At 52.1% G+C, this 25,499-nt stretch overlaps 1 protein-coding gene across 1 annotated transcript in view; it reads right to left on the bottom strand.

Annotated features, from left to right (window-relative positions):
• Positions 1-25,499, bottom strand: part of SLC6A5 (solute carrier family 6 member 5) — a 50,735-nt gene that overhangs the window by 6,647 nt on the left and 18,589 nt on the right. The window contains exons 8-13 of the mRNA XM_045808664.2: positions 17,383-17,517; positions 15,554-15,657; positions 12,541-12,665; positions 7,531-7,643; positions 6,681-6,812; positions 5,623-5,722 (exon numbers count right to left, since the gene is read on the bottom strand). Of these exons, the coding sequence (XP_045664620.1) occupies positions 5,623-5,722; positions 6,681-6,812; positions 7,531-7,643; positions 12,541-12,665; positions 15,554-15,657; positions 17,383-17,517 (709 nt within the window). The remainder of the gene's footprint in view (positions 1-5,622; positions 5,723-6,680; positions 6,813-7,530; positions 7,644-12,540; positions 12,666-15,553; positions 15,658-17,382; positions 17,518-25,499) is intronic.

Raw genomic sequence — 25,499 nt, 5'->3', positions numbered from 1 at the left:
AACATTTCAATAGATATTAACTACTCTCTGCAGTGAGGTTCAAAAATGTCATCCCGTGGTGACATCTAAAAAGCTGGGTGGCAGCCTGGCCCGGGCGTCTCGGCGCTGTCACAGCCCGGCCTATGCACCGGTGCGGCTGTTTTCGGAGACAGCCTTATACGCTTAGCAGCCACTCCGGCAACACCAGTTACGTTCGCGGTCAATACGCACAGAGTATTATGAAAGCCTGGGGCTTCAGAGCGAGAGCCACCGCATGTCGGTTTTTGTCCCCACCCTCCCAAGGATACTCTTCCATGAGCCGATGTGTCTTCACTCTGTGTGAGACGACGACGACAGGCAAAAACTGTCGTAACCTGTAAGTGGTCATTGCCCACTTGTTGGAACTCGAAGCATTGCTGTGTTGGTCACTTCACTGAAGTATCAAGCAGAGGAGACATTCTCGTGGCCACGCGTAACCACCATCCCCACGCACTCTCAGTTTACCAAGATCTTTAAGCCACTCCTTGGAAGGAGGAGGTGCTGAGGAAGGTTTGGCAATGGGATTGCTTCTCACATTGTTTCCTGAGCCCCTCAGAAGCACAGCTTTCTCCCAACAGCGGGTTACCACTGTTACCATGCTGACGGGACAGGAAAGGTCCCTGAGTTCAAGCTCCGTCACAGTCAGCAGCTCTGACCAGGGACCCAGCCGCCTTGGAGGAAATCTCACTATTCCTTCATCCTCAGGCCATCTAAGTGAAACGTGGGTACGCTACAGGTCAAGAGGGGCAGACCCACTCCTCAAGCAAAGCACCCACTCCACTACACCTCTTCCTATCGAGAATAACCCCCTGCACATCCTGAGACCTTCTTGCCTGAGACGTTGCCCACTTGCTCCTCCTGTTCCTGAGCTGTCCCAGCCCCCTGGGGTTTCTGGGTCCTCTGCCCTTAGCCCCATAAGGAGCAGGGGGATTCCGTGTCTGAGGCTCCCCTCCCAGCCCTTACTTGCCGTCTCTTACCCTTTGCCATCCCCTCCCTGTGCACCACTGTACCAGCTGCCTTCCCCTGGCCGGCGCCCCTGTCCCAGCCTCAGCCCAGACTTTTCCTCTAGACTTTCTCCCTCAACGCCTGCTCTCTGCTGCATGGCAGTTGGGAAGTTGGGACGTGAAAAAGCACTCACTTGCTGGGGTAGAAAGCAGAGGCTGGTATTCCTTCAGGGAACAAAAGGGTTCATCTCAGCCCCTTAAAAAAAAAATGGCCCCGATAATATACTCTATCTCGATCTGGATGCTGGTTACCAGGAGGCACAAATTCATTCAACTGTATGCTCAGTTATGTGTTCCCTCCTGTACCTACAGCGTCAGACTGCAATACTAAAGTTTACCCTTGCAAGTCCACTCCGGCCACCATCACCAAAATAATGCATGCTGAGACCTTTTGTGGCCCTTTGTTCCTGCCACTGGCTTCTTCTCCGTGCCAAGGCCAGACCCAGCACGTCAGCTGCCTCTCATGACCGTGAGTCACCGGGCCACTGACAACAGCCATGACGGGGGACAGCCAAGCCTGAGGTCAGCCATGGCGCCGGCTGCACAGAGGACAGTGTGGGAGGGGTTCACCAAAGGCAGGTGCTCCGCAATCTGCTCCAGAATCATCGCACTCTAAATTCCTCAGGAGGCAGCTCAGCTTCCTGTCCTACCTTAAAGAAAGCCCGGCCAGGGTCAACCACAAATGTGGTGCAGTGGAAAGAATGCTGGGCGGGGAGAGAGGACCAAAGAGCTGACCCCCTGCTCTCCTCTCATTCCCTGTGTGACCTCAGGAAAGGTATTCCCTTTCTGAGCTTTTGAGGTGTATGGGGCGGGGGGGGGGGGGGGACTGGAGAGAGCAATCCGGGACACAAACAGGGTCCAAGTTGCTTCCTTGTATTCACAGGCAAGAAGTGCACGCCTTGAACCATTGACCTGATTATCTTCGGATGTGTGATTCGTGCGTGGTCTTTAGTGTTATCAAACATCTGCATGTGAGTGGTCTCTGGACACGACTGAGCGTGAGGGGAGAGACTCAAAGGAATAGAAGTCAACGCAGAGGCCCTGAAAAATGCACCCAAGACACTGAGGGCAGGTCTCCTTGCTTAAACAAACAAAGATTCTAGAAGTTTCTGTTATTTTTAGTCCTGTTTTATTCCTCTCCGGTAGTCCATCCCCAAGAGATGACAGCGTACAGCTTGACTGGGGAACTGATTTGATGGGGCTCAGGGTTAGACCCGAGGAAGACATGGCGATGGCCTCCTACAGGAGGAGGGGGATGGCGGTAAAGCTGCTCAAGCTTCCCCAGAGGGGCCAAGGAGCTAGACCCGGAGCAGGGTAGGGGTGGACGATGGGTGCTCAGCTCCAGCAAGAGGCAGAGTTTGTGCTGAGAGGTGGTGCTGGGACTGATGGGGGAAGCGTGGGTCCCAGGGCCAGCTCAGTGTCGGGAAAGTCATCTCCTCTCTGGGCCTCAATGAGGGCTCCGGACACCCAGCTGGCTCCAGGTTCTGTGACTGCTCTGCCCGTTATGCCGACCCGTGGGCAGGCCCTACAGATACAGCCCAGGGGCACCAGCTGGGAGCCACGAGGCATCCTCCTGCCTCCCGCTCATTCCTGAGCCAGGCTTTCCAGCCCTTCCAGCCTCTACTGGCTTGGCTCCAACTTCTGTCCAGCCCCAGCCCTCCTGGGGCCTGACTCACCCAAGTCCCCACCTGACTCCCTTACTGAGTCCCTGGCTACCTTCCTTGAGGCCTTTGTTTATGTGGCTTCCTCTGCCTGCTCTGGCCTTTCCACTGACCCAAAGCCCTCTTACCTTCAAGGCCCAGCTCTTGATAAAGAATTGCTCATGGAGCCTGAGACACGTGCATGGCGACTTGCCTGCTGCGTGACCTTGAGCCTGGAGGGCTGGGACAGGCTCCAAAAGGGATCTGAGCAATTGCTCATCACCGAATTAGCAGAAAACCAGCAGGGGAAAAAATGGTAAGCTCATGGCTACTACTCTGGACTCAACAAACAGACCTGGGGCTCAGAAATTGGCTCACAACAAGCTCCTGACAACCAACCAATCCCGAACGGAGAAATAAAAAACCTGCTTCGAGCAGCCAATCACGTCCACCTGTGCAGCCTCGCAGCTCCTTTCTCTATAAACCACACCCTTGCCCTGGTCCGAATGTGGTCCTCAGGGGGCTGCTCTCCCTCCCGTGTGGCCACAGCCTCCTCCCGGCTTGCGAACTGTGCACTCCCACCGAGCCCTGAGCCCAGAAGGGTGCCACCCTCAAAGGAATGGTCTTTTGTTGCCATCTTGAAATTCTTAGTACATTTTCAACGAGGGGCTCTGCATTTCCACTTTGCACTGGGTCCCACAAATTAGGTCTCCAGTCCTGTGTGCACCTCACATTATTCATTTATAGTTAACATGAAGGCCCCAGCCCTCAGAGTCAAAACCCTGTGTGTCGGCTCGGATTTTCCTCACCTTGGTTAGCAATAAACTCAATACCCACTAAGTCTTTATTTTCCTCGATATCCTTTTATCTCTGAGATGCTGCGTTCTTGAGGTTTCCCTGGCTCTCTGGCCCACCTTTATCTCTGGGCCGGCCCTTCCTCTCCATGTTAAGTGTGACGTGGCTTTGCTCTTCCTAGCAGCTAGCTGGTAAGGTGCCTGAATGGACCTCCGCACTTTCCTAGGAGCACACAGGGCATACAGTAAGCACCTAATAAATACCTGCTCATTTACTCACACACATTTTCCTGTGTGTGTTACTAATGGACTGAAGCCTGTCATTCTTAACGTTTACTGAGCCCTAGCAACTGCTGCTAGGGGACCCTGCACCCTCAATGAGAGGGAGACAGTAACGTTTCATTTTCCACAAGCCGGTGTTCAATGGCCTAACACTAACCTTGCCTTAGATCGGGCCTCATCCTCTCAGGAACGAATGTACCACCCTCTGGAGTACAAGTTCTATGCATGTGCAGGCTTTTCCTTTCTTCTCCAGCACTTATGTTAGTTTACTTCAAATATGTCTTCTAAGATTCACCTCTAAAAATTCTATGCAGGTCCACATCAGAGGTTCACACCCACTTCCTACGCTCATCCTGAGCTCAGCACAGTCAGCCTGGTTCTGGAGGCTGTCCAGACGCTAGCTCCCTAGGAGTCCGGCAGTTTCCTGGATGGTCCCAAGAAAATTAACCCAGCCCAGGGACTAAAGCACTCAGGAATTATTTTGTCCTTCAGAACCAAGAAATCGACTCCCAGGCTTATGGGGGGGGGAATGCAATTTCACTTCTAAAAACAGAACATTTGAAAGGTTTCTATTTTAATGACGCTTGTAATCCACACCAGGCAGCCCTGTTTTAGAGAACAGAACTGTACAGGTGTGCCTTTTGTGGCAATTAGCAGCGAGAACACAGAGAGCAAGCAGAGGAGGTCAAGGCAGCCAGCTGCACGTGGACCAGGGTTGCAAATGAAGTGCCGTCCTGACTTTGCCAACAGACCATCTGGTGACCCCATGAGGGGCTACGTTTCCAAAAGAAACTTTACATTAAAAGCAAGATGTTCCGACCAAGGATACCTGGCAGTCCAGGGGGCTTTGTTGGGCCCCCAGTTTAAAAGGGGGAGCTCCATAGAGCCCTCTGGCCTGACCCTTCTTCTGGGCCTTTGTCCTTTATGCATATCCTGTGTTCTAAGGGATCTCCTGCATTTCTTCTTAGCTTAGAGCGTGTCGCTATCTCTCTTTGGTTTTACAAAACAAATAGATAGTCTAACTTGGCATTTTTCACCTTCCTGGACTTTGCTATGGAGACCTTAACTATCTTAGGAAGGCCTTAGTCTGGGGATGGCTCTGAGACTTCCAGGCACAAAGAAGTTGTGAGCTCCTTGAACTCAGCAGAGCATGCTTGTGTCACCGGCAGTGTGCACACACGGGGTCCAGGAGATCACCCAGCGAGACCCCACCAAGCACAAACACCTCCACACAAAGGGCAAAGATGGCATCTGCTGACTTACCTTCCTACTGTTCCTGATAATTGCCCCACTGATTATGGGATGCAGGTTGCTATGGTGATAATAAGACAGACTAAACTGTAAGGAAACTGGAAGTTTATTCCTGGGAGAAGCGGAATGGTGCTCTTGCTTCACAGACTTCCATGATGTTAATAAAGTTTCCTAAGGATCTGTGAGCCTGGTGGCCTCTTTTCTCATTACACTATCTGGGGAGCAGCCGCGAAGCTACTCTTCACTCAAGCTACACAGGCGAGGACTGCCTGCTTAGCAAGACCAGGAAATAATTTCACACCTGCAAAGCAGCCTTCCTCTTCCCTCATCTGGCCCGGTCCCCAGATCTTAACCTTTCACATGCCAGACTATACCCAAAGGCCTGGCCCTAGAGGTTTCTGAAACAAAGAGGCATTTCTGGGTCTCATCATCAGCCGCCCTTTGCTTCTCAAATAAATTCAGATCATGGTGGTCCAGAGGCAAGTTTGGAAAAAAGGTACAGCTCTCTTATGTCTCCTAAGTCACTGCAATTAAACCCTTTCATTATCTTAGTAAATCTGGAAAACCTACTCGCCCTGGATGCCTTATGCCCCCAGCTCTCCCCGCAGCCAGCCTGCACGGCGGTCCCCTTACCGTATACATAAGAGATCCCCACGAGCTCAAAAATGGCGATGATGACGAGGGCGTAGGACGCAGCGTATGTGTCCACAAGCTGAAACATGTAAATTCCGCCCTGGTGGGAAAGAGAAACCACATCAGTGGGCCTGGATCCAGGCTCTTCCCACTGGGAAGAACAGCCAATCCTTCCATGCCGGGGAGAGTCAGGTGCAAGCAAGGCATCAAAGGATCTCCCCTCCCCTCCACAGTAGTAACTGGAACCTGGTCCAGAACGCAGGCTGGTGGCCTTGCCATGTTAGCAGAGCAGGCCCTCGAGAGACTCAGCCAATCAACAGAACAAGCACAGAAAAGTGATCTAACATCTCCCTCTTAAAGGGCAAAGGTCAACATCTCAAGATGTACAGGTGAAAACAGGCAGACGACTTCATTTTTGCCTTAAGCAATAGATCATCATCTCTACCCATAAAGCTGCATTTGACTGACCTTCATATGACCTTTAGGTGTTGATGGGGATTCCTCCCACATCCCCCTGCATCTTTACCTTGCTGCTTACGTCTCTCTATAAGAGATGAGGCTTAGAGAGCCTCTTATTCCAATTCATTATTTCACAGATGAAGAAGAGAAAGGCCCAGAAGCAGTGAGTTGCTCAGGGTCACAGAGAGAGCAAAAGCAACATAGATGCTGAGTGAGCTAACACTCAATTTACTGAGACACTCAGGACTAGAAGGAATCCCATTGCTGTCAGACTCCCATGTTTAATGAGTTACCAACTGGAAACTTCTCTGGTCAGTAAATTTGGATTTTCCTGTACTCTATTTTCCTGAAGTAGGACACACCTGCCTTGTTGGCTCAAGAAAGCTACATCTCAATTATGAAGATGCTACAAGTAACCTTGGTAGTAGCCAAGGTGACATGTTTCCATCTGTGGGCAGAATCCCTAATGAGCTGGTGCTGTCTACACAGACGTGACAGGGATTGGCTACTCTTATGAGTCTGAGAGCGAAGGGTAAAAGGATGAGCCTTCGGTCCCCCGCGTGTGCTGTCCCCACGCCTGTGGCCAGCAGGCTGCTTACCTGAGTGATCATCGGAAAGCCCATGATGAAGAAGCAAACGCAACAGCCCAGAGTGAAGACCGGCTTGTGTGTGCGCAGGTACTTGGGGAACTCGTCCGAGATGGAGGTCACGATGGTCTCGATGGTGGCAAACTGGAATGGGGCCAGGAAAGGAACAGCTCAGACAAGCCACCCAACCCAAAAGCTTCCCCAAGTCCTTTGTGTTTCCCACCAGGGAAAGCCGTGTGTGTATTGGGTTGTTCTTAGGAATGCATCCCCTGCTGGGTCTAGAGGGCTTTGTTCGAGTCCAACCCACAAGGCCAGCAAGAGGATCCAACAGGATGTGAACTTGAGAAACTGCCTTTCCAGCCCCCAGAGACTGCACTCACGCTCATCCATCATGATATCTGAAGCTTCACTTGGTATTCATGAGATGCAAATTCCTTTCCTCCAGTTTATCTCGAATTTGATCTTCTACTTGAAAAAAAACCCTCTCTGCATCCAACCACTAAACTCTGAGCACCTGTCAGTAAGATTTGTGGCCGTCTCAGCCCCACGGCAATCTCCCTAAAACCGACTTCATATTATCCTCCCTGATCCAGCCCCACAGAATTTGCATTGGCAAAATGACACCAAAGCAGGAAGGACACGGGCTAAAACCTGCACGCAGAACGGAGGGAGGATGGCTTCTTTGCACCATCCCACGAGTCATCCACAAATACAGAGCTATCCTGAGCCCTGGACAGGGGCCTCACCATCCTGTATCGCCTGGGGAAACATTCGAGGCCACAGGCTGGATGCAGGGCCCAGGAGAGGGGGTGTTCAGGAGGAGCCTCAGGCGGGTGTCAGAGGGGGAGGGGAAGGGGCTCACCATAGTGTCAAGTCCAAGAGTGAGGAGCATCAGGAAAAAGATGATGGCCCAGAACGGAGAGAGGGGCAGCCTGGTTAAGGCTTCTGGGTAAACCACAAATGCAATGCCTGGCCCTGAAAGGAACAAGACAGATGATTGCGAACAGGCCCAGCTCCAGGCCCCCTCTACCTGGAAGCCCACAGGGGTTTTTCCGCATATTGTATGCTGCTTATTTTCCCTCATCTCCTTCCACTTTTCCAGTTAGACCTCAAGTTCCTTGAAGGGAAGGACCAGGGGCATCAGGTCCACACCTCGGGGACCTCAGAGGGGAGGCTAAAAATAGTGCCAAAGCAGACTCGGAGTCCAAAGCCAGGCTGTGTCCCACGCATATACCACAAAAACCCCCATCTTTGTGTTGATGAGTTGGGGGAGCATATACTAATTACCCTGTAGAACAGTAATTCTCAACCAAGGCTGAGTTTAGGCCCCACCCCTTCCCAGGTGACATTGCGCAATATCTGGAGACAGTTTTGACTCTCATTACTGGGGTGGGGGGAAGATTACTGACATTTAGTGGGCAGAGACCAGGGATGCAATGCACAGGACAGTCCCCACGACAAAGAATGACCCAACCCAAAGGTCGAGAGTGCTGAGGTTGAGAGACCCAGCTCTACAGGCTAGACCACGCCCAGAATGACATCATTTCCTCCCTAGTCACTCCTCCAGGAGAAGCCTTTTGCATAAATCACAAGTCCATCTACCACTTTTACTATCTTGCCTTAGAAAGGCTTGGTGAAGATGGGGCTACATCAATCCATGGGTAATCAATTAGGGAGAGGGGCCGTGAGGCAAAGCGTAAAGGCGAAGAGAGCTTGGGCTCTAATGGTCAGACAGATCTGGGTCCAAATTCAGACTCCATGACTTACTGGCTATGCAACCCTAGACAAGTTATTTCATTTCTATAAGCCTTCATGTTGCCCATCTGTAAAATGGGAATAGAAGAGTCCCCTACAGGGTATTTATGAGGAACAAATGAGAGAGCGCAGGCAGAGCACGGAGACCAATGCCTGTCACATCGTGAGCACTCACAGAATATTCGCTTTTATTACGAGTGGACAAAGAACTTGGACACTAGCCGTTCCGATTCGGGGTTTTCCACAAATATGGCACGTGGTCTTGGCAGAGGTTGTCTGAGTTGCCATTTCTCTGCCCTCACAAAGCCTGCCAGCCGTTCCTACCTGCCTCACGGCCTTGCAGGGAAGATTACTGTGACCCACGGTGGCTGAAGACCCGGCACTTACACACTTCCTTGTAAAGAGAAAACTGAATGGTGACGGGCAGAGACAAGTGAATGCCGGGCTGATCCGCGGCCAGCACACGCCTGGAAACCAGATAGTGCAGCACCTGGAGTTTTTATAACTCAAGCATAGCAGCACCTTTTTAAACTAGAATTTATCAGGTTGTTCGTTTGTAATGTTGCCGAGGGCCTTGGGGTGTTTAAAGTATAAAGCCTTGAATGCCTCACATAGCCCCACGTTATGCATTTATTGAACGGATGGCACGGCCAGCCTCCGAAGGCTCCCTATGTGAGCCATTAAAGTCTGTATTAAGCTACAGTTCAAACAGGTCTCAGATGCAGAACACGGAGGAATCCAGTCCGGTGCTGTGGCGACAGCTGGGCCCATAAAGCGGACAAGAAGGTCTTGAAATGGCCGCTGCCGGAGGACCTCGTTGATTGCTTTAACAGGATTTGGCCCTTTGGACTTTACTGCTTTTTTAGGGGGCAGGAAACAATTTCAAAACATCCGGCCTATTCCAATTACATCTGCTTCCCTAAAGTACCCAGGTGAAGGGATCGCTTTCAGCAAACTCAGTGTATCTAAGATGGCTGGGGAGTGGATTTTTAAAATACATTTTTGTATTATTTTGTACAGTTCTGTTTGGTTTTGTTTTTTTACTGGAAAAATGGATTGACAGTCCTGGCAGAGCTTTCCCCAGACGAGGCCCATCTGTCCCATAGAGGCCGAGTCCCGCTCCTCTCCTCTCCCACAGGGAGGCAGTGTTAAGTATAGCCCCGTGGCTGGAAGGCAGGCTCCATTCCCCCGCGGGCTGCAAACCCAGCTCTGCCTCCTGCCAGCCATGGGACTTGAGGTGCTGCTTGTTCTCTCTGGATAAACAGTCCCTTCAATTCTGTGAGAAGTAAATGTATTGATACAACTAAGGGCTCAGAACAATGCCCGGACCTAGTGAGGACTTAGGAAAGAGAAATCATTCATACTCTTCCCATGAGAGGGGATCAAAGAGGTTCTGCATGCCAGCAACGTGGACAGGAGGTCTCTGTTGTCCTTTCTCCTAGAGAACCACTCAAGACACGACCAGGGCTCGGGTCAACGCAGGACGGCGCGATCCCAGCACCCTGGGTGAGCCTCTCTGCTGTGAAGCCTATTACAAATGGAAAAGTTCTCAGAGAATACACGGCCGGACCCCTGTGTTTTGGAAGGAAGGACTGGCTCCAGGTGATAGACAGACAATCGGATGGATGGTCAGTCCCCGTTTGAGAGTCTTCATTTTGGTCAGCAGTGTCTCTGAACGATGAGGGACCTAGACCCGGGACCCTAAATCCAACACGCACATTTGTGTTCATTGACTACGGTCTAACTCAGTCTTTCTGAGGGTGGCTGAGTAGGTCTGCTGTCAGTAGAGCTTCCGGGTGGGTGTGGACCATGAGTCTCAGCGCCACAGGCAGTAAGGAAGGTGATTGGCAAGTGACCCTAAAGGTTGACTTCCCAAAACGGTGCTTTTCAGGAGTGGATGACTGAGAAGAACATGGCCCCTTCCCTATGCTCATGTCAGAAGCAGAGGATGGCCTGGTGTCATCACCAGTCCTGCCCTCGTTCCCCTCAAAACCGGCTGAGATTTGGAGAAATGACACTAACAGCCCCTTCGAAGGGGCTGGTAAACAAAATAGAAGTGTTAGGTCATTAAAGAGAACCTGTTTTGGACTAAAGACCAGAACACAGAGACTGACTTTGGGTCAGCAAACATGTACCGACTGTCTGTGTGCGCGTGTGACCCAGCTAGGAGGGAGTGGGCTGGCACGGACGCAGGCCCACCCCAAATCCCTGTCCCGGATTCTGCAGAGCCCCCATCATCCCTGAGAAAATGAGACATCCTGCAAATCACGTCTAAGAATGTGTGCAAACTCAGATGAACTGGGATAGCTGCCCCACGGGGTCTGACAGGAGGCCTCACGAGCCAGCGCCTGCTCCCCTCGGGGCCTGTCCCTGTGCTGGTGACGATGAGAAACGGCCACACGCTAACATAAGCTGTTAGAACCTGTAGGAAGTGTTCTCCTCCCCATTTAAATCGGAGGAAGTGAATAAAATCTGGAAAGGGGACGTTTCAGAAAGAAACACGGGCAATTGTCTTTGTCTTTCATTGTATAGGAAAAACAAACTCCTGTTTGGGTTTTAGTGACATGTGCCCCCAAATCCCTTTTCTGGGACAGGAAGGAGTTCAGAAGAATGATCTAAAGTGGCCCCACATCTCAGGACTCATAACCCCGGCAACGTGGCCACTGGCTCACAGTGAGCTTGGCCGTCATGTCACAAAAATCACAAACACCTCAGATCTACTGGAAAGTGGGGCAGGACCTCCCAGCTCCAGCGACTCCACTGGGAGGACATGAGGACAGCTGGGGCGGCACAGGCACCCCTGCAGACAAGGCCTTCTTCTCCCCCCCTCACCCCGGGACCCCCATCCCCCCTCCCCCCGGCTCCACGCTCCCCAAGGAGTTGAGCATTCTCAATGAGGGAGGGGCATTCACTCCCCAACACCCAATTTAATGCAGTGCTGCAGAACCAAACCTCCCTGGGGGTTTAACACTCTTTCCGGGAGAGGTAATTACCCCCCTGCAATATGCCAGTTCTTAACTCTTTGAGGCCCGCTGTGCACCAGCCCCACCGATGAAGCCATAATTAATTATCCCTGGGGAGCCAGCAGAGAGCCAGCAGCCCATCAAGAAGGCGACATTTCTAGGGCTTCGCTCTCTCCTGGGCTGGCGTCCAAGCCAAGCCGTTATCTGAGAACTGCAGTGAGCTCCTCCAAGGAAGGTAATGGCACAGAGAGCTGCTCACAGGGACACACTGCGGACTGTCACGTCTCCACACGTCCATCCCTGGCCCGGTCCCGACACCGACGCAGCCCATGAACACCTGATTAGAGCATGATCATAATAACAGGCAACAGCCACAGTGAAATCCGTTCATCACAGAAACCTAGTAAACACCCAAATCCTTCGCGGAGTAAGGCCGGGTGGAAATAAAAAGAGTTAAATAAAAATATTGAACACTACCTACAAAATGCTGTGCGAGAAATACAGACGAAGTGAGATAAAAATGAAAGCTCTCTGTAAACTGGAAAGTACCATACAAATGTTAGCCATTAACACAGGGATCACCTGGACAGAAAGTGAACCTTTATCGTAGTTCCCTCCCACCATGGTTATCCAAGCTTCCCACCCACTGGGGGGACAGACACGGCAGGTCTGCATTACTAACTAAGAGAAGGCCCTGAGAGCACGCTCGACCTGACCAACAGAAAACGCTTTGTCAGGAAAAGGCTGGCTCTGAAGTCAGTGCTCCTTTCAGCACTAGAACCGGGTTTGTCCAGAGCTCTCTGCAAGGAGTGCGTCATGCAGTAGTCCGTGCCCACACCGGCTCCAGGGGCATCTAAAGAAGCCTCTATCTGTCCCTAACAGGGGCAACAGGTAGAGAGCTTCCTTATTCAGGGTGGAGCTGACTTCAGAGAAGAAAGGGAAAGAAAGGAGAGGAGAGGGAAGCAGGAATGGGACTGTCATAACAACCCCTCTGGTTAGGCACCGGCCAGCTCTAACCCCGCCTGAGCTTCCCACTCAAGCTTGTTGCCATCCCCCAACAAAGGGGCCCTGGGCTCTCCCATTAACCCTGCGGCTATTCCAGAAGGCCAGCGTCCCAAGATAGCATAGGTCAGGAGCTCATGAGGTGACCGTACCTTGGTCCGCCACGTTCTCAATGTTGACCTTGCGTTCATTGGCCATGAAGCCAATAACCGAGAAGATGACGAAGCCGGCAAAGATGCTCGTGGCACTGTTGGTGCAGGTTACAATGAGAGTGTCCCTGGGGGGAGGAGACAAGAGTTTGCCATTAGGTGTGCTTCGCGAGTCGGAAAGGACAAGGGGAAGCACACATAAAACGTGCCTGTGTGTTCATATGCACACATGTATATGTGTTCATGTCCATTTCTAAACATGTTTTCACTGTCCTGACCAAGGACCCCCTTGGGTCGATTTTCTAAATCCAAAAGGCTCAAAAACATTTCTCCTAACTGCCCTGTTCCCGGGCCTCTGGGTCAGACAGAGCTCTAGCCCCATGTGCTCTAGAGCCGGGGCTCCTCTCATCAAAGTGGCAGAGGCAGGACTGTCCATCAGAGCAGAAACGGAGGGTTTGGAGCCTTTCAAGGACTCCAGGATGGGTACCACATATGAGGGAAGAGGAGGCGGCGGGACCATGAAAGGCCACCAAGGTTTGAGGACAGCCTGGATTTGGAGCACACAGAAGCCCAGGGGGTGAGGCAGGCGAGACCAGCCCTCTGTCTTCACCCTGGCGCCCTCTACTGGTACAGCTGCGGTTCCCCAGCCTGCCTGTCTGGCCAACCTAGACTGGGAAGATAGGTCAAGCCAGACGGAGCCTCAGAGGCAATTCAAATCCTGATCCTCCCACCCACTGGCGGTATGACCTTGAGCAAGTCACTTCTTTCCACTATGATTTTAAATGGTGGCAATGACCCCGCCTTTCTCACAGGTGGTTGTGTGCAGAGTCTGGCCCAGAGCCTGTGCTAAGTAAACAACCCACCTTGTCTGGCCTCTTAGCTTACTGATGAGGAAACTGAGGCACAGAAGGAGGAAATGGGTTCATTCATGATGGGTCAGGATTTGAATCCAGACTCCCTGCCCAGCTCCGTGTTCCTTCTGCCACACTACAGAGCCTCCTTTCTACCAAAGTGTGGAGCAACGCGTCCCGCTCAACCTGCATTCAGACCAGTCCCTGGGTCATAAATTAATGAGCAGCCATGACCGAAGAAGTTCACACACCTTCGCTGACATTCCAGCTGTTATGGGCTGAATTGTGTGCCCCCGAATTCCTATGCTGAAGTTCTAATCCCCCAGTACCTCAGAATGTGACTGTGTTTGGAGACAGGGTCTTTACACAGGGAATTAAATTAAAAAGAAGTCATCAGGGTGGGTCCTCATCCCGTATCACTGGTGTCCTTGCAAGGAGAGGCGATGAGGACACAGATCCACACGCAGAGGGAAGACCGCGTGAAGACGCAGGGAGGAGATGGCCATACAGCCAAGGAAAGAAGACTCAGAAGAAATCAACCCTGCCAACACCTCAATCTTGGACTTCCAGTCTCCAGAACTGTGCGAAAATTAATTTCTGTTGTTTAGGCCGCACGCTCTGTGATACTTGTTCCGGCAGCCCTCGCAAGCTCGTACACAGGCTCTCTCCAGCCTGGCCTCAGCCGAGCTCCGGCCGGTTTCCTTCCAGCCTCGACCTTCTGCTCCAGTCCCCGGACCTGCTCCCACCCACATCTCCATCACTCCCGCCCACCTCTGGCTGTTCCGCCCCGTGAAGTACACTCCCGCCTCCCCTGCACCTGCTAGAACGTGGTCCCGCAGAGATCTCACCTCTATGGAGCCATCCCCGCTCCGGCCACAGCTTAACTATAATCTGTTCCTCTCCGTTCACCAAATAGCTCATACGTTATCATAATAACAACGGCAGCTGTCATCGAGTGCCTACTACGTGTGAAGTACATGGCTCTCACCTCTCCACAAAATACCATCAGCTGCATTTTACAGATGAGAGGAAGGAGGCTCAGAGAAGCGAAGTATTTTGCCCACACCTCGAGATTTAGTAAATGGTGAAGTCATAATCCAAGTCCATCTCACTCTGGGCACTCTCTCTTTCTTTTTCTTTCTTTCTTTCTCTCTCTCTTCTTTCCTTCCTTCCCTTCTCTTTCTTTGTCTTTTCTTCCTTCCTTCCTTCTTTCCTCCTTCTTTCCTTCCCCCCTTTCCTTCCTTCCTTTCTTCTCTCTCTTCTTCCTTCCTTCTTCCCTCCCTCCTTTTCTCCCTCCCTTCTTTCCTTCCTATTTTGAATCAGCTCTCCAGGAAAATGGACCTTATTTTCTTATTGCTTGCCTAGATGTATTTAACTTTCAGATGTCACCTCCTCCAGGAGCTGTCAGGCTCTCCCAGGTGGAGGTCTTTGGGGTTGCAGAGGCCCTGGTCTAATATCACACCATCCAAATGTTCTCACTCTCACCATGTATCAGAATCTTCCGAGGATCCCATGGACATGTAGATTCCTGGGCCCACCCCACCTCCAGACATTCTGATTAGCAGATCTGGAAAGGGACTCAAATTTTGCATTGTTTTTTCAACTTTACCGAGGTATAATAATGAATACAAACTATAATATATTTAAAGCATACAACCCGATGATTTGATGCACATACGTACTATGAAAGGGTCCCCACCACATCTACTAATACTTCCATTAGTTAACATATCCATCAACAGAGTTCTCTTTCCCCCACCGTACCTTGCTACCTTTCTTATACAGGTCTCTAGAAAAATACTTGCCAAGTGACGGTGACCATACTTCGGAGACTACCACCTGACTACCTCCATAGCTCACACGTGACTATCCCAGGACACAGCCAGCAGCACAGCACCCTCAGGAGAGGCTCAGCTCCATCCCGTAAAGAGCCACTGAGCCCATGTGTCAGAGACAGCCCTGCAAGCAGGGGTCCACGCCACCAGAAGTCAGCAGCTAGGCCCTAGCAGGTGGCTTCCCCTCTGCCAGAGGCAACGCTCTGGCTCTGCTGCAGGGTAAGCATGAGGATGTGGCCTTCGGTGTCTGCTGACTCAGTCCGTTGATCTGTCCCCAGCTCTCATTCCCACTCACCAGCTGTCTCGGGGATATCAAGTGACCCCACGTACCTGTAGCAATTGTTGTGGAATTTGTTGTAAGAAGAGAGCGTGATCAGGCCTCCCCATGCGGCAGACAAAGAGAAGAAAATCTGAGTGGCAGCATCCTTCCAGACCTGGGAGGCCAAAGGGGAGAAGATCCGGGGTCACTGAAGGAGGCTGGCCCAGGGGAGGGGCGTCTCCCCCGCCCAGCACCACATCACCTCCCCAGGGGAAAGGCAGTCCGGAGAAAGCTGACTTTAGCACCCACATACATCATTTGTGCTGGAAACCAAAAGGGCAGGAAATTACCTGCTCAATTCTAAGCAAAGGTGAGGAACTCAAACTACACACATTTCATGCTTCCACGTCCTGCCGTGTAGAAAGCTGAGCAGAAGGGGAGAGCCCTTTCTTTCGCTGCATACACTCTCAAAAGGCAACAGCAAAATACAGTCATGGATACAAGATAAAGATCTGTTTAGATGGACATTCTTACAGATGTCAGCCACTATTAACCATCTGAAGTTCTACAGTCCCCCCCCCCAAGCACGACCACCATCCCACAGTGGTTCTTACACTGCCACATCCTTCTTGAACTTGGCTGGCAATGCCTCTTGGTTCTCTTGGTGATTTCTCTGCATTGTCCTCGTAAGGCTTCAGAAGGCCATTCAGGGGTTAGCGCTAGAGATTTATATGATTTGTAGAATAGACCTCCCATTGTTTTTATAAATTAAATCCAGTTTTAAAATCGTACTTATAATATGCACAGAGAAAGTTCAAGAGCGTGCTGTGTGCTGGCAAGTCTGTGCCTGCCCCAACATCTGTTCTCCCAGACTCCTCAGTAACAAAGCCACGGTTTTCTGTGAAGGCAGCCCTTCGTCCAGCGCAAGGACCGCCTCCCAGCATCAAGGGCAAGAGCGGCTGGGAGAGGATGATCACGTGATCTAGTTTCTGACCCATGATATGAAAGTCACGTGTAATGTGGGACTTCTGGGAATTCTCCTTTTTCAAAGAAGGGGTGGGTAGGACCTATGTCCACCTCTTTCCTCACCCCTGTGCTCCCCGGAATGCTGATATGATGGCAGGACGTCTGGCAACCATATGGAAGCGAGTGACTGAGGACGGAAAGACGGGATCTTGGGACCCTGTGGAGCCTTCACTACGTGGAATGCTTCACTATGGACCCCGGGGCCGCTTCTGTGCACACGTGGGAAATAAACTTTTCTCTTGTTCATGCTGTCATTATCTGGGATTGTCCGTTACGTGCAGTCAAACCCAATCCAAGCTACGTGTTCTCAATGTACTCTGTAAAAGCGAGTTTTTCTTTAAGGTGAGAAAATTCACGTATTAAAGAACCCCTCCTTGGGAGGTTTGGGGACTGGGAATTTTAAAGTAAGATACGCCTGCGCAGAGAGGCAAAGAGGCAGTACAGGGCGTGCTCGCCCCGGGCTGGTGCGCCACAGTCCGCAGATGTGTCTGAGCCCTTTCAGTGATAACTGCTGTGGTTTGTGCTGTTATTTTCCACCAGCAAAACTCCATTCCCAACACACTATAGTTAGTACCAGATGAGTGGCGTGAGGGGGCCCGATGCTAGGAATACGGGGATGGCATTCTTCATTTCAGCCTGCACAGCAGCCCCGGAGGTAGGACCGCAACGTGGGACCCCTACTCCAGGAGTCAGAACACCCCCAGCTGCCCACCTCTCATGAAAGATTTCCTGAGTGCACGACGGCCCAAGGTCATCAGGACCTTGGAAAAGTGACCAACAGCGAGCCACCCCGCGGGAGGAAGTCTGACCCCTCTTGTCCAGCTGTCCCAGAGCGGGACTCATCCCCAGGGTGTAAATGAAAGCAGAAGCGCACCGTGGCATCCGTGAGTTTCTCCCACTTAGGCGTGATGAAGTACCAGATCCCAGCGCCGGCCCCGGGCAAGGTCACTCCGCGGATGAGGAGAATCACGAGCACGACGTAGGGGAACGTGGCCGTGAAGTACACCACCTGCAAGAGCCATCCGGAAGAGCGAGTGGGAACAGCAGCGGGGTGTGCCCGCGCGCAGAGGCACCCACAGAGGTAGACTGCGATCGGCCACCTGGACACAAGCTCCCGACGTGGGGACATCCGGGTGGATCCCCCCAGACTCTGCCAGGGCTGGGGACGCAGGGCAGGCCATGGGACCCAAGAGCAGGGAGAACCGGAAATAAAGTCCGTGGGGCGATAGCCAAGGCTGTGGGTGAGTCGGCAGCAGTGCGAAGGCTGCTAAGAAGACAACTCCCTGAGGAACTACCCAGGGAAGAAAGCTACGTGCCTCCCTCTTCCCCAGCTCCGACCCCACCCTCTGCTTGAGGACCCCACATCCACCATTAGAGATGAATCTTTTAGCTTAAGCTTTCCATCCTTGTGTATACAGACACAGCCCGGCGAGGTGCAAAGACCATGATCTTAGACACATTGAAGTTCAGGGCTGCCTGGGTGGCGCAGGTGGTTAAGCGTTCAACTCTCGATTTTGGCTCGGGTCATGATCTCAGGGTGGTGGGATCGAGCTCTGCATCGGGCTCTGTGCTCAGTGGGGAGTCTGCTTGAGATTCTCTCTCCCTCTCCCCCTGCCCCTCCCCCTGCTTACTCTCTCTCTCTAAAGTAAATAAAATCTTTAAAAGAATAATAATAATAAAAGAAACACTTAAGTTCAAATGAAACCACACATCTGGCACTGAGGAGCCGTGAGACCTTCGACGAGCTAATAAGCTCTCTGAGTCTGCTTCTGCCTCTGTACACTGGGCACGATGACACCTTTCTTAAAAAAATAATAGTGTGGATTAATGAGCCACTAGCATAGCCTGATTTATAGTAGATGGCCGTTCAATGCGGTCAAGCTCAACAAGCATTTATTGGCAGCCTGCTATGAACCTGGCTGTGCCAGGTGTTAGATGTATAAAGATGAAGGGATTCAGAACTCGGAGGATCCAGAGACGATGTCTGCTTCACGGGCCACGCCGTCGCACCCGGGACACTGTGAAGTCCAGGGGGGCGTTGCACTACTCAACCTGCAAGTTTGCTAAGATTCAGGGAGATGACCCCTGAGCCGGATTTAGAGGCCAAGGACAACTTAAGGGAGGGGGGGGGAGTGGCAGGTGGAGGAGGAAAGTGGGCAAGGCACGCGGGTGAGGGTCTCATGACCCACTATTAGGCTGGCATAGCGTGGAGGCTAAGGGTGATGGGGGCCCTGGGGGCATGGGTCTTTTCTCTGGGAAATAGGGAGCTACTGCAATTTGGGCACACCATGGGAGGCCTTGAATGCCGATCAAAGGACGCTCCTGGATTCTGGTTTCTGGATGCTCCTGGATTCCCTCCTGGGAGGGCCCAGAGTCAAGGCACATTTGGGAAGGAACATCAGCAGAACTTGGGGACTGTGGTTGGATGGGATTTATCTGTCAATCAAACATCTGGGTAAAGAAAGAGCTTGGGATCAGGACGCTGGCCTACAAGCTTGAGTTCAAATCCCAGGCCCGTCACTTATGAGTTGGGCCACTCGTGAAACGACTTCACTTCTCTGAGTCTCAGTGTCCACACCTGCAAAGTGGCGATAATGACAGCATATTCCTCGCGGGACTCTTGGAGGAGTACACTGCCACAATTCACACAAGATGGGACAGGTCTGGGGGCACTGGCAACAGAAACGCCACATTAGTCTTGCCCGGGATTCGCCAGTCCTTAAGGTAATAACACTGACAGCCCTCTGCTCACAGGGTAGTTGAAACCCTAATGTGCATCAAAGAACCTTACAAGGATGAGGCTCGGCTCTCCCCAAACCCTCTCTGATCCTTGAGGTGGTCAAGCACTGTGGGCTCAGAGCCCCCCATTCCCACATTCCCACCTGCTGCCTTCCCTCCTGGGGTGCCTAGAACACCCGTCCCTTGGGAGGGAGACACGGTGCCACCACACACTGGCCGCCCAGACCCCAGGGCCTGGCAGGAGGCTCTAGAATGGCAGTGATTGGCAGGCTCTGGGTTTTCAGGGGACGAGGACTGATTCAGGGACTTGCAGAGGTGGGTGGAGGGAAGGTTAGGATTGAGACTAAGATATAACTCTTGGGGTCATTTCATTAAGCATTTGGGTATATCAGTAAACACAGCAAAGACGCTTGCTCTCAAATAGCTGACATTCTAGCTAGGGACGTAGACAGCCAGTAGTGGTCATAATCATATTATCCGTGGCCTATTAGAAGGTGATGAGTGCACTGGGAAGCAGAGAAAGTAGAGCAGGGTAAAGGGGGGTAGGGCATGCTGGGGAGGGCGGTTTGGAAGATAACTATGTTGAAATGGACAGACAGGGAAGAAGGCCTCATTGACGAGTTGGCCAAGACTTGAAGGAAGTGAGAGTGACCCAACTGGATATGTGGGAGAACAGTCCAGACAGAGGGAACAGCTGGCGTAAAGGCCCTAAGGAGAGAGTGTTCCTGACTTGTAGTAAGGAGGAGGCCAGTGTGGCTGGCGGGAGCACAGGTAGGAGAGGAAGGCAGAGAGGTGGGGGGGGGGGGGGGAGAACAGATCATGTCGAGCCTTCTGTGGCCTTTTCTGTGGGACGTAGGGAGCTATGCAGCGGTTTGGGCAGAGGGGTGACAGGATCTGACATTTCAGCGGGCATGGGTTGCTCTGCTGGGGGTATACTGCAGGGGCGCAAGAGGAGAAGCAGGGACAGCAGGTAGGAGGCCGGACTGTACTCCTGACAAGGGACAGTGACACCTCCAACCAGGGATATGCTTTTGCTGGAAGAGTGACAGAAGTTCCTGACGACACAATGTGGAACGAGAGAGGGGTCAGGGATCAACCCAACGTGCGTGGCCTCAGCAGCTGAAAGGGTAGAGTCCCCACTGCGCCAGGCTGCAAGTTAAGGAAACAGGAGGGGCCATTTCTTCCTCTAAACCCCACCTACCAACAAGGTCAAGTCTTTCTTTCTGGCTACCGAGCAGGAACAGGCAGGTCTCCTTTCTCTGCACTGCTATGTCACTGGTCAGGGAACGTGATTGCCAGGGGCTGTGGGGGAGGGCAGCCCCCCCCCCCAAACCCACCTCTCTTTCCCCTGAAGCAAAGTCCTTCCGCACAGAGACATTGTGAAACCCAAAGGCATTTGACATCTCAGGAGAAATTCACCACCCCAGGACAGCCCCGGGCTGTCCCCCTGGCTGTGGGAGGGAGCTAGGAGGGGGAGAAGATCCTGACCAGTCTGACCTCCCCACCCCAACAAGACAGTAGGGCAGGTGACAAATGAAGGAATATCCTTTTCACCTCCTGATCATGGGGGCTGGTAAGAAGTGAGGATGGGAGGAGCCAAGGGAGAAGAGGTGACCCAGGGAGCAGGGGACCAGCAGAAGAAAACCACCAGCATGGTACCAGTCTCCCCAGCTGGGACACCTGTTCTCATCCACCTACCAGAGCCTGCTTGCACGCAGCCGCTTCTGGAGCGCCTTCTATGGATCAGCTGTGAGTAGTCCCATTTTGCAGAAGAGGAAACTGAGACTCCAATTACGCATGTCACAAGGGGTGAAGCATCAGCTCACTCAAGGTCTCCCAGCTGGAGCCGGGATCCAAACCCAAAGCTTTCTAATTCCAAAGCTTCTGTTCTTTCCAGCAAGGCCACCCTGCAGGCCACGTGATCAGAAATGAGCAAGGCAGAGCTGGGACTAGGGTGCAGTGAGTGAGGCTCTAAGGGGGCCACACTGAAGGGGGCACTCACTCTCAGGGGCTGACCCCACACTTGCAGGAGCCTAAGAGGGAGCGTCTCCTTAAACTTTGCCACCCTAGGCGTTTGCCTGCCTCACCCAGGTCCAGGCCCAGGTGTGTGGGACGATGCGCTCACTTTGTGGGTGGTGACGGTGATGAACTGAAAGGGACCACGGTTTGGTGTATAAATCCTGGGCATTTATATTCAAATGCGAGTCGGGTGTACCTGGAGAATTCCGTGCACAGCTTGTGTTGGGGGGCTCGGGGAGGGGGGGCTTCAGAATGTGCTTGTTTCAGGATGTAATGTCAGAGGAATCAAGCTCGAACAGTAATGAGGTCTACTTGGCAGGAGTGACAGTGACTAGTTGATCTGAGCCTGCCGGCCTGACACCTGGCAGCATCCTCCTCACAGTGTGAGCTCCGAACAGGTGGTAAGGTAAGGTCCCAGCAGCCTGAGCTAGCTAATTAGGTTAGCTTTGTGTTGTTGCCATAATGCTCAGGCAGAGTGGGCCCTGAGCTCAGACGGGCTGGGTCTGACCTTCAGGCGGCCTGCTGGTCACCCCTGCCCCTGGAATTCTAGACTGAGGTCTCATAGGAAGCAACCGGCCATTCTCGTCTCCTAGGGCCCCACACAAGAGGAACTGAGCTCATCTTGCTGCAGGAGAAGGTGGGCATCCTTGCTGCTTAGAAATGGCAATCTGACGGCCATCATGGGATTTCAATCACAAAGGAGCCTTTCCTAATGAGGAGTTTCAGCCACCATTCACCTTGGCTTCCAAACAATGGCTCCACCTTGGCTTCCAAACAATGGCTCCGTGATCAATGTCTGCACACCCCAGGGCAAGATAACAAATTGTGATTCATTATTTCTGGTGGCATTCCTCATTAAAAAAAAAAAAAAATTGATCATTGATCCTTAGTTGGCAACCGTTCTCAATGAAGCAGGATGATAAGTTAGCAGATCTAAAAGAAAAGCTTACCTGCCCAGGGCTCCTTAAAAGTCCCCATACCAGAAGCCTGTAAAATCTAGCACCAAGAATTAAATCCTAAATCAATAGAAAGAACTAGCTGTAACACTGTCCTAAAAAATCATGGACTAATAAAGCTAAAAGAGTCTTAGAGAACATTCCTTCTAACCCTTGAGTTTGTAGATGTGGAAAATGAGGCCCCAGTGCCTCCTGTGACTTGCCCACCTGGCAATGACAGCTGGTGGTGCAGAGATGGGGTAGGAATGCCAGGGTGCTGGCTCCCCGTGGGGGGACTTTCCTCCCCCCTGTGCAAACAATGCCTCCACAGCTCCTCATTTTCATCTCTTCTTAACAGCCCCTCCTGGGGAAAGAATGTCATGTAGTGGAAGGAGTCCAGGCTTTAAAGGGCAATAGGCCGGGGCGCCTGGGTGGCACAGCGGTTGAGCGTTTGCCTTTGGCTCAGGGCGTGATCCCGGCGTTATGGGATCGAGCCCCACATCAGGCTCCTCCGCTATGAGCCTGCTTCTTCCTCTCCCACTCCCCTGCTGTGTTCCCTCTCTCGCTGGCTGTCTCTATCTCTGTCGAATAAATAAATAAAATCTTAAAAAAAAAAAAAAAGTTAAAAAAAAAAAAATAAAGGGCAATAGGCCTAGGTTCAAATCCCACCACTGCCACTTAAAAGCTGTGTGACTTCGGGTAATTTGCTCTACCCTGATGTGTGTCACCTTCCGTATCTACAAAATGGGAACAAATGTGCTTACTTGGCAGACTGTTGTGCGGATGGATGAACTAATGCATGCATCCCTGTTACCACGGTGCTGGGCACACGGTGTTCAACAGAGCTCCCTTTCTCTCCCCATTTCCCCACTAGAGCCACTGCTCTCAAGATGTCAGAGTGGCGCAGTGCCCACCCAATACATCAGTCGTTCATCATCACAAACATGAGAAAAGCTAATGCTAGTGAAGAACGGACCATGGGGCGCCTGGGTAGCGCAGTCGTTAAGCGTCTGCCTTCGGCTCAGGGCGTGATCCCGGCGTTCCGGGATCGAGTCCCACATCGGGCTCCTCCGCTGGGAGCCTGATTCTTCCTCTCCCACTCCCCCTGCTTGTGTTCCCTCTCTCGCTGGCTGTCTCTATCTCTGTCAAATGAATAAAAAATATATATATATAAAAAAAAAAAAAAAAAAAGAACGGACCATATGCCGGGTATTGTACGTGGCTGATCTCATTTAATCCCTATACAGATCCTATGTGGTATGTACTGTTATTCCCAGTTTACAGATGCAGAAACTGAGGCTCCGTGGGTCAAATAGTTTGCCCTGAGTTTTACAATGAGAAAGCAATAAAGGCAGGATTTGAACTCAGACTGCCCTAACTCTAGAGCCAGCAGGCCATCCTTCCCCTCCTTACCTACCACCTCCTCTCCTGCAGTCACCCCTCTAGCCTATCCTGCTGGGAGACCTGTCTGCTAGAGACCTACCTGGCCACGTCAATCATGGTCAAGGTTGCCCTGTCTCTATCTCGAGTTGTAAGTGACAATCCTGCCGGCGAGATCTGTTTGCGCAAATCCTTGGCCACTCTTGCCAAGCAAGCACTTGGCTGGGCTCCAAACCACAGAAGGCAAGGAGTCCAGGAACCTCAGGACACACGGGCCGTTGTTGTAAGGGTCATCTCAACATTTCCCCCATCTTCCTGCTGCCTTAGGAAAACAATCTAGTCTTAACCACTCATTCCGAGCCAGCAGGCTCCTTAGGGGTCACCTGATCCCAGCTCTCATTTTACAAAGGGGAAACTGAGGCTGGAGAGGAAAACTAAGATCAGCTGACCCAGCAAGTGTTCAGACAGAATAATGCTGGAGCTACAGCATCTTAGGCATCACCCAGCCTGACTGCCTTTACTTTAGAAATGGGGAGACTTCCGCAATAGTGAGGATCAAGGAAAATTTGCTTTTCATTGTAGCAGAAAAACAGATAAAAGCTAAGAGCAAATCAGAAGCTCAGCCAGGTTTCATGGCCCAGGTAGAGATGTTCCTACACACCAAAGCCCAGGGGAAGCCCTGGACTAGAACCCAGCTCCTCACCCCCAGGCTGCTTCTCCCCCAACCTTATGTGATTTGAGGGGCACCCCCGGCCCCTTGTAATCCTGACGATCCTGCTGGAGCCCAAGTCCCTGTGGCTCCAGATTACAGGGCGGGCAGCAGAAAGAGTTGTTATCCAAAGGCACCTGTGAGCGTGACCATGTGCCCAGGGAGAGGACAGACAGCTCTGTGCTGATGGGTGCCAGGTTTGGGCACCTGGCGGGGAAATGGAGCCCACCTGGGAGGTGGGAGGTGGTACAGACCTGTATGTCCTTGAGACCCTTCCACAGTGAGCCCTGGCTGGAACACCTAGACCAAATCAACCCCACAACCTCTGGTCTGAGTCCACCACCATCACACTCATTCCTTGGGCCTGAAAGACATCTTGGGTTTCATCCTGAGCCACGCAAATGAGTCTTAGGATGATTAAATAATAGTGGTTATCATCAAGTGACAGGTTAACTGTTTAAGGGGTTTCTCTAAAGCAGCAGGAAGATGAGGGAAACAGTGTGACCCTTACAAGAACGTCCAGTGTGCCCTGAGCTTTCCCGGACTCCTTGTTTTCTGTGCCTTGGAATGGAGCCTGGGGTGGGAATTCCAACCTGTCCAAAGGGCGAGCCTAGCAACTGCTCAGCAAGAGTGGCCAAGTCTTTACTCAACCAAAGTCCCACTGGCAGGACCACCACCATGTAGGGCTTTGGGCACGTGAAGTGGAAAATTGTTGGGCTGGGCGGCTGCAAAAAGGGCGTGAAAAGTCCAGAACATGGTGGTGGGAGTGATGAGAAGGAGTCCAACTCACAATTTTGGTCTTTTTTCCAGCTTCTCGGCAGAAGCAATTAATGACTGGCGGCCAGACCACGAAGCAAAAAGCCAGAAGGAGCATAGGGAGAGCGACCGAATCACAGGACAGGGGTCCCCTCTGCTGAATGGTGTGGCAGCCCCCGACAGGGGAGGAAGGAAGCTACTCAGGACCCACACGGTCCCTCGGGAGTTCTGTGTGCATCTGTCTCATTTGGTCCCCAAAACAGCCCTGAGGGGCGCCTGGGTGGCTTAGCCGTTAAGCGTCTGCCTTTGGCTCAGGTCATGATCCCAGGGTCCTGGGATCGAGCCCCGCGTCGGGCTCCGTGCTTGGCAGGAAGCCTGCTTCTCCCTCTCCCACTCCCCTTGCTTGTGTTCCTTCTCTCGCTGCCTCTCTCTATCAAATAAATAAATAAAATC

The sequence above is a fragment of the Ursus americanus genome, chromosome 24 (genome assembly GCF_024610735.1).
Source record: "Ursus americanus isolate L20-20 chromosome 24, mUrsAme1.1.p, whole genome shotgun sequence".
Taxonomy (NCBI): Eukaryota; Metazoa; Chordata; class Mammalia; order Carnivora; family Ursidae; genus Ursus; species Ursus americanus.
This window is presented reverse-complemented; position numbering and strand designations above follow the sequence as displayed.